This window comes from Macrobrachium nipponense, chromosome 16 (assembly GCF_015104395.2).
Source record: "Macrobrachium nipponense isolate FS-2020 chromosome 16, ASM1510439v2, whole genome shotgun sequence".
NCBI lineage: Eukaryota > Metazoa > Arthropoda > Malacostraca > Decapoda > Palaemonidae > Macrobrachium > Macrobrachium nipponense.
The window spans coordinates 37,816,271-37,825,484 of record NC_087209.1 but is presented as its reverse complement, the minus strand read 5'-3'; the positions used below and the strand labels follow the sequence as shown (position 1 = coordinate 37,825,484).

Here is a 9,214-nt window from a genome sequence, read left to right as displayed (position 1 = left end):
ATGAAGTGCCAGTGCATTCAAAGCAAAGCGTTTGAGGCAGTTTCTGTTTCAACTGCTGTCATTTATTTACAATATTTCCTTGTTCGTGTCTGAGACTTCCTTTCGAACATGAACAGCATTAAGTCATTGGTTCCATATCTGCAGAATGATAAGAAACAGCGAGTTGCCATATAAGCTAAAAGAACAACAACAACAACAACAACAAGAGTTTGGCCGTGGCGCAATCAGGCGCCGTATAAATAGCGGCCGTCCCGCCTCCGAAGGGCAGTTGCGTTGAGCTGCGATAGTTGTTCGGACCGAACCCGGGATCAGCAACTGAACCTCCATTCACTCCACACCTTAATTTACCTGAAAGTGATCTGATTTATCGCCATGGCTCCCTCATACAAAGCGGTAGGTCTTTTTTACCATCAATATTTAGCCAATGAAGAGAAGCAATGACTTACGACTCCCCGTTTATTGGCATACCGGGGAAAGTTGCATTGTTCCCTGATAATCTACTTAGCCGTTGCAGCATTCACTGTCGTCTAGAAACTTTTAACATTACTTTTAGAAACCTTTACAGATGTAGGATTGCTTTTGTCCATTTATAACAGTTTTGACAGTAACTGACACGTTCTTCGACGATTTGCAAAGAGAAGCAGGCATGCCTACATGTTCAGTGGATGGATTGCGTGACTGTCGACAGTTGCTGTTGTCTCTGCTGTTAATCTAAGTCAGACGACGTAGTACAAAGAGCGCACAAAATTTAATTCCTTTTAAGTTCATAAAAGAGCCGGTCTTACATTAAGTTGCAGATATTCTAGTTAGTAGTACTACAAGAATGGGTGTAATTAAAACAAAGGCACTCACCAGCTATATATATATATATATATATATATAATATATATATATATTATAAATAAATTAAGGATATATTAATAATACATATATAATATATATATATATATATATATATATATATATATATATATATATATAATATGTGTGTATGTGTCAATCTGCTGTAAACATTACATGATAATGAGCCTTGACGGAAAGTCTCATAAGAAATAAAATTAAATAGAAATATACAGTGGTAGTGGCAGAGACAACATATATTTAAAACCGAAATTAAATCATTTCTGGTGATTTGCGGAAAGACACGTCCGTCTGCATGATGCTCCGCGAGAAAAAAATTGTGATAGTTGACCAATAGCGGCTTCGGCGTTGGCAGCAACGCATCACGAATGCCGGTAGGAAATGAAGGCATTCCTACTATCCCATGCGCCGGACGTTGCTTCCAGGGCGTTTGAATTTGGGTACAAATAGTTTACTATCGACTCTGATGTCGGTTCTGGTAGAGGGGCGTGCCTTATCTAGTTATAGCTGGATACAAGCCAAGGGATATGGAGCCGGTTCCCACAGGATAGGAGAGAGAAAAGGACGATCCAAAGAGAGATCAGGCGATGATCGCGGGAAAGAACGAAATTGAACGAAATCTTTTTTTATTCATTCCATTACGAAAGGAAATGAATATGTAACTGTACATGTGTTTTAGGCAGGTGCGTATGTATGCAAGTGGATTGCGTGGCGGCATGTTTATTATAACGTCGTCATTCATTTTGTGTTTCTATTAAATGCACGCTAAATTAAATGAAAGTGGATTGGAGCATTATATGAGGGATGTTTGTTTTTAAATGAAGGTTTCATTTGATCACATGTTCGTCGTGGCAGATCGTACGTTAATTTTTCATTTGTCTGGCTTGTATGTAGATGCATGTAGGAATAAATTATATGCCGACATATTCATCATGACAAGGCGTGCATGTTAATCCTCTACACACTACGTATGCCAGTATTGTTTCACTCTCTTTGTTAACCACACGACAGTGTTCCTGTCTAAGTGGCGGTGTTTTACTTACATGAAGTTCGGTCATGTGGTATTTCATGGATGGCTTTCAAAGGCGACATTCGTGTACAACAGCCGGCCTCCCGGCAACTCATGCTTATTCGTAATGTGTTCTGAGTCAGACCATCTTATTCTCAAGGCCACCTGCTGCACGATAAGATAACTGCTCGTTTCAAGCTTATTAGCCGATGCATCCTTCCTTCCTTACACACCGGCGAAGAGTCTGAAAGATTGAAAGAGGATGTATGTGGGGTGGGTGTCTAACAATTAAAGCAAGGTGATGCCTTTTTTCTGTCTTTTCTGAATATGCATACATAGACACACATGCATGTCTCAGTGATTAGGGTACTAAGCTCGCATTAGCAAGATCCTTGGTTCGACCCCAGCCCACTGGTCACCAGTTAACAGTAGCTTCTCGAGTAAAGACAGGAATGCTTTCCCATTCTGGCGGGGTCCTCTCATATATTACACACACACACACCACACACACACACACACAACACACACACAACACACACATATATATATATAATATATATATATATTATATTATTTAACATATATATATACATATATATATCATATATATATATATATATATATATATATAATATATATTATATCTAATAATAGATATATTATTATATATATATAATATATATAGATAATATAAATTAATATATGAGAAGGACCCCTGGGTTTTCCCGTAGTCGATACCAGAAGGGCGTGTCTGAATGTGAGGGCTGACAAAAAGAGGCCCTCTTCTATTACTTACAATTCATGCGTAATTTTTTTTTTTTTAAGATATTTGTCATATCGCACTAAATGCCAATATAAAATATATAGTATATATATATATATATATATAATATACAATATATAAATACTGTATGTGTATATATATATATATATATATATATATATATATATATATATATATAACATGGGTATTTAGTGCGATATGATAAATATCTAAAAAAAAGAAAGTTACGCATGAACTATTAGTAATAGAAGACAGCCTCTATGTCACCCCTGACATTCAGACACGCCCTTCTGGTATCGACTACGGGAAAACCCAGGGCGACGCCGGCCGTGTTTACAGGATTTCTGGGAATCCATCCTGGCACTGAGGCTCTCTCTCTCTCTCTCTCTCTCTCTCTCTCTCTGGGGAAATGGCGCAACACTGGTCGCGGATGCCGTCGATACCATAATATTTATTCGCTCAGTCACTCATTCACTCTTGATGTTTTTTTCAGTTACAAAAACCAGAAGTTAGTTCATTCCTGTTTTTACGAAAATGGCCTGATTCTTTGGCCGTGGCGAGATAGTCTTGCTTGCAAATACGAGTATTATGGAAGTTGTTTTTTAAAAGTCCGCTTTAATGATAACGAATATAACAGGCTGAAGAAAACGCCATAATGTGGCTGCAGTTCGTGGGTTTTTAAAATAAAGAGTTACATTCCGCACTTTTATCAAAGTGCTTCTTTTTATCAAAGTGCTTCTTCAGCGTAGTTTCTAGTATTGAAAACTTTAGTTTATAAATCGATATATAACCCAGTCATTCGCAGATAGTCTAATTAATACACCAGAAAAGAGAGACGGTAGTTTTGTAGCATGGTGGAATCATGTCAGAATTCTCTCACCATAAGAGAGGAAAGGATGTGGGCGTCGACATTACGCGCATCCTCCGCAATTCTAAACGTATTTACCATCCATCTATCTGTGCCTTATCTATCGGTCTGTCTATCTAGTTATCTCTTTTTTTTTTTTTTTAGTATTCCTCTTTCCTCACAATCGATAGAACAAACCTCTGACGCTCAGACTTGCGTCGGGGGACTAGGGGTGCCACCCCTTAACTACAGTGGGTTGCCTCCACCTCTAGATCTGGGGATGTTGGAGTCCATGAGGTGGGAGGATCCCCAGTAACTGGCCCATTGCCATAAAGAAAGAAAGAAAAAAAAAACACTTCATGGCCAAGATCAAGGACGCGCTCTATCACAAGTTCATGGTATTGAGTTTATGCGCTCTCTCTCTCTCTCTCTCTCTCTCTCTCTTCTCTTCTCTCTCTCTCTCTCTCTCTACATGTCTGAATTAATTATTATTATATATATAATTAAGTATCTATAGTTATATATATAATGTGCCATATATAAATATCATACTGTCATTCTAGACATAGTATGTATATTATATATATAATATTATATAGATATATAGGAAATAACTATCGATACATATAGTTATATGTGTAATATATATATATATAAATTGTGTACTGTCACGGTTTCACCGAAAATTTTGAAAAAAAATTTCTTATACATTATTGAAAAAGAAAGTAGACTAAAAAAACTGGTTTGTTCCAGAGTAGGGGTACGAGAAAAAGCATTAGGAGTAGATGAATGAGAAAAGTCGCTTTGCTTACAGCCATTGTGGTTCATTTATAAAGAGAATATTTCCTAAAAGAATCATTCTGTAAACTCCCTTTGAAGTTATCCTCCTTTTCCAAAATTAAACGGCTATACTTTCATGAATGATTCTCACTGGTTGGTCTGTCTGGCATTATACAAGGTGACGTGCAGTTACCAAAAAAAAAAAATGAATGACTGCACAGTGCGCGCAAACCGTCAGTGTTTACCGAAAGCCGCCATCCACTTATGAATGACTTCTCCCTCTCCTCGCCAGGTTGTTGATAAGGCCAGACAAGCCTTCAAAGAAGGTCGCACTCGGGATGTCGAGTTCCGTCGGCAGCAGCTCAACCAGCTCAGGAAGATGTACGTCGAGAACGAGCAGATGTTCCTCGAAGCCCTCAAGTCCGACCTCAGGAAGCCCCACCTGGAGGCCGTCATCTTCGAGACCGACTTCATGCTGAAGGATCTCGACTACATCCTCAGCCGCCTGGACGACTGGGTCAAGACAAAGGAGGTCCCTTCCATCGTCCCTGAGGACAAGAGTTACATCTACTCCGACCCTTATGGAGTAGTTCTCGTTATGGGCGCCTGGAACTACCCAGCTCAGCTCACCCTCATTCCAGCAGCAGGTGAGACTCAAGTTATGGGCGGCTTTGATGTTCAGGATACCTAAAGAGGTCCTTCGGGAGGCATATTTTAAAGTGCCACATATCCAATTGGCAATTGTTTATCTTCAAGAAACAGAATGCTCATAAGAGCAAGAAGACAGAAATTACCCCACGATCAAATCTGTTGCAAATATTAAGAATAAATTTATTCCTCTGTTAACAAGGGAGAGAAGTCATGGATAATGTTTATTTCATCACAGGTGCCATTGCATGCGGTAACGCCGTCGTAATGAAGCCCTCCGAAGTCTCCCCAGCCACAGCTAAGGTCATCGAGACTCTCGTCCCAAAATACCTGGACAATGTAAGTAGCGCTGAAAAGTGATGCTGAAGTCACAACTATTTGTCATAAACTGTTGCTGCCTTCGGTTTTGAATTCTTAAACGGCGTCATTTGGTTTCTCGGTTCAGCAGACTTGATCATTACTAACCAACAGATTATTTCATTAAAATGACCAAACAAGAGGCTCTGACTCTCAGCATTGTATATCTATCTGGGAATGACTTGGTTATCATTATTACTTGTAGTAATCAACTCAAAACCCTTGATTGTAAACAAGGCCGTGAATTCTACGAATGATTTCGCTGCGCAATGCGGAGACCTCTGATACTCGCAAAGTCCTACGACTAACTGTCAATTGACTCTTGCAGGACTGCTTCCCAGTCGTGTGCGGAGGCATCCCAGAGACCACAGAGCTCCTGAAGGAGAGATTCGACTACATCTTCTACACTGGCTCTACCGGAGTGGGAAAAATCGTCAGAGACGCTGCCAACAAGTACCTCACACCAACCACCCTCGAACTCGGAGGAAAGAGGTAGGCAGGAGGAATATGCGTGATTGGTTCCGGATGATTTTTTTTTAATAAGTAACATTCTTTATTGAAAGAGTCTTTATTTCTCTTTCATTATAATCATTATAATAATCTACCTCAGGGTCTTTCGACCGTAACTTGAAAACTCTCTCTCTTTCTCTCGATATCTTGCAAGTAAACTGTACCGTTTGACGATAATATATATATATATATATATATATATATATATATATATATATATATATATATATATATATTGTGTGTGTGTGTGTATGTATAAAATATATATATATAATATATATATATATATATATATATATATATATATATATATATGTGTGTGTATGTGTCTGTAAAGCATGAAAAAATAAAAATCCACACTAATAAGTGCATTTGTTTTCTGGCAGCCCCTGCTACGTAGACAGCTCAGCCGACTTGGACATCGCCGTCCGTCGCATCCTGTGGGGCAAGATGTTCAACTTGGGCCAGACCTGCATTGCCCCCGACTACATTCTCTGCGACAAGAGCGTTCAGGACAACTTCGTCCAGAAGGCCAAGGAAGTCCTCAAGGAATGGTATGGCGACAACCCTTCACAGTCGCCTGATCTCTGCCGAATTGTTGCAGAAAGACACGTCGAGTAAGTGCGCCGGCCGCCATTTTCGGTCTCCTTCTTCTTCACTGAACATTAACCGTTGATATCTTTTTGCTGAACAGGAGATTGATTCTTCGATTGACTTCAATTCGGAATAACGAACCAAGGTTTCGCTCGAAAATAAAACGTATTTACTAAAATTAAATGTATAATGCATTGCGTTTTCATAAAGAAACACTAATTGTCCGTAGTTCCTATTTCTTCTGGGCTACATAACTCTGATTTTCTTGACCTTTTGAGGTATCCATAAAGAAATACTAATTGAACATAGTTTCTTCTTATTTCTTTCTGGGCTGCTAAACTATGATTTTCCGGGCCTTTTGAAGTCTAAATAATTCATTCCTCTTAGGGACGATCTAATAATACGGTTTTTCTCAACAGTCGCCTCGCTGGTTACCTGAAGGACGGAAAAGTAGCGGTTGGAGGCAAAGTGGACAAGGCAGACAAGTGGATCGAGCCAACCATCCTCACTGACGTGACCCCAGACAGTAAGGTCATGCAGGAAGAAATCTTCGGGCCAATCCTTCCCATCCTCAACGTCAATGGCCACAATGATGTCATCGATTTTGTTAATGACAGGTGAGGTTCTAATATACCAGGGAGTTTAACCATACCCCCATTAGATTTATCCTTTTACCGTATCTCTTTTCGTATTCTTTCTTCCATCTGACTTTCAAACCTCTCTAACAAGTGTTTCTTGGTGCAACTGCGAAGTCTTCTTCCTGTTTCATCCGTCAGACCTTACCTTAAGTTTCCAGTTCGCGCTGAATGGCCTAATAGGTCCCAGCGCTGGCCTTTGGCTTAAATTCTATATATTCCATTAGATTTATAGATATAGAGTCAGTTTGTTTGTTCTCTACGAGAATTGAATCGCATTGTTTAATACTATATATATCTCTTCCGCAGAGAAAAGCCCCTGTCCATGTACATCTTCAGCAACAAAGATAAGGACGTCGAGGATATCCTACGTAACGTGTCAGCCGGTGGCGTCACAGTCAATGATACCCTTCACCATGCTGCAAGTAAGTGTTTGCCTTACACTCTCTATGCCTCTTTACTTGGAAATAGTTCAAAAAGCTTTACGTCGCAGTAAAACAGTTACACAAAGTCCCTTTGGAGTAACTAGTTTGGATTCCTAATTTTTGTTTAAGAAACGGTAAAGCTCAATTAGGATTTAACATCTTGTTTCGGGGTCTTGCAGTAGTAGTAGTACCGGTAAACCCTAGTCATGGCTCGAAGTCTAGTCTCGTTCTGAAAATCAAGTTCGACTTACAGTGCGAGGGGCTTAACCTCTGTAAAGGTTTTTTTTAACTGTGGTGAAAAATATAACAGACTTAGAAACCTCTGTATTTCGGCAAATTGTTCAAACTGTAGCTTGTTTCCCAGTTACATAACACGAGCGTTAGATCAACGTTGATTCCCGTGTGACGTCTCTTAGATAAGATAGAACCCAGATTACAAAATATTCTGCTTCAAGCTATTCTAAGCAGCTGCTCAATTCCCCGTAGTGTAATCGAGGTGCTAGGGTCTCGAGCCCCGATGACTATTGATGTACCTCTCAAGCGCGTCACAAACTGTAATGTGCAGCAATTTCAAAAGCACACATTCACCTCCGAAGTGCGCAGTCACCACTAAATGACACTTTCTCCTCAGACCACAATCTTCCCTTCGGAGGCGTCGGTCACAGCGGGATGGGAGCCTACCACGGCGATTACACCTTCGAGACCTTCACCCACAAGAAGTCCGTCTTGAAGAGAGGTTATGGCGCTGCTCCCGACCAGATCTTGAAGTGAGTATAACAAACGATTTATTTTGGACATTTTTTGTGAGTCTGATTTCTCATCTCTCTCTCTCTCTCTCTCTCTCTCTCTCTCTCTCGCTCTCTCTCTCTCTTCTTCTCTCTCTATCTCTCTCTCTCCTATATATATATATATATATATATATATATATATATATATATATATATATATATATAGATATGTATATATATATATATATATAGTATATTATATATGTATATATATATATATATATATATATGTATATATATATATATATATATATAATATATATATAATATACATTATATATGATTTTTGCAAAATGTCTAGCTTACGATAATATCTTGTAAAACATTTAAACTTATCTAAATGTTTTTAATTTTGTTCCGTAATGTCAGAAACGCCATGCCATTATTAATCTAAGCGAAGAGGGAAGATTTACGCATAACTGCAGTTAGTAGAATAAAAATAAATAAAATGCTAAATGCTGTTTTCACTTCTTCCACAGGAACCGCTATCCTCCCTACAACCAGGACAAGCTGAAGGTCCTCACCAGCTAAAGAATTCACCCGAGTTCACAGTCTTATAATAGGCCAGTCCTTTCACTTGCTCGTCCTCTTTGTCTTTCTCCTCCTATCTCTAACAATGCTGATGCTATGACGTCACTGCTACTACGTAACTGATATTATGCTCTCTCTCTCTCTATCCGACAATGGTAAAACACAGGTTTCCGAAACGTCAAGAAAGAGCAAACTTTTTATCAGATCGAATCACTAGCAAGACCATTTTTCTGACCGCGTTGTGCGACATGTCTCAGCATTTAGAAAAAAAGGTCATTCCTTCACTTCAAATATTCATTGTGCGCAAGACAAACTCCATCAACATTTTCCCAAAGATGACGTGATTATTTTACATATACGACTATTTGTTTATTGAACTAATGAGAATAAGTAGAGTTATAGTCTCTGACTGATAAATTATTTTGAATAAAGTACTGAAATAAAC

The 9,214-nt window shown here is 38.9% G+C and overlaps 1 protein-coding gene across 2 annotated transcripts; it reads left to right on the top strand.

The window, feature by feature from the left end:
* The first annotated feature begins 237 nt into the window (after positions 1-237).
* Positions 238-9,213, top strand: LOC135195675 (aldehyde dehydrogenase, dimeric NADP-preferring-like). 2 transcript variants are annotated; one of them, XM_064222065.1, is made up of 9 exons: positions 238-393; positions 4,574-4,928; positions 5,168-5,268; positions 5,615-5,778; positions 6,183-6,413; positions 6,810-7,007; positions 7,335-7,450; positions 8,082-8,217; positions 8,718-9,213. In XM_064222065.1, the coding sequence occupies exons 1-9, from the start codon at positions 373-375 to the stop codon at positions 8,767-8,769; spliced, it is 1,374 nt and encodes a 457-aa protein (XP_064078135.1). In that variant the 5' UTR covers positions 238-372; the 3' UTR covers positions 8,770-9,213. The 2 variants fall into 2 exon arrangements, with proteins under 2 accessions (XP_064078135.1, XP_064078134.1); XM_064222064.1 differs by lacking the exon at positions 238-393 and having other exon boundaries at positions 4,535-4,928.
* Position 9,214: the final 1 nt, after the last annotated feature.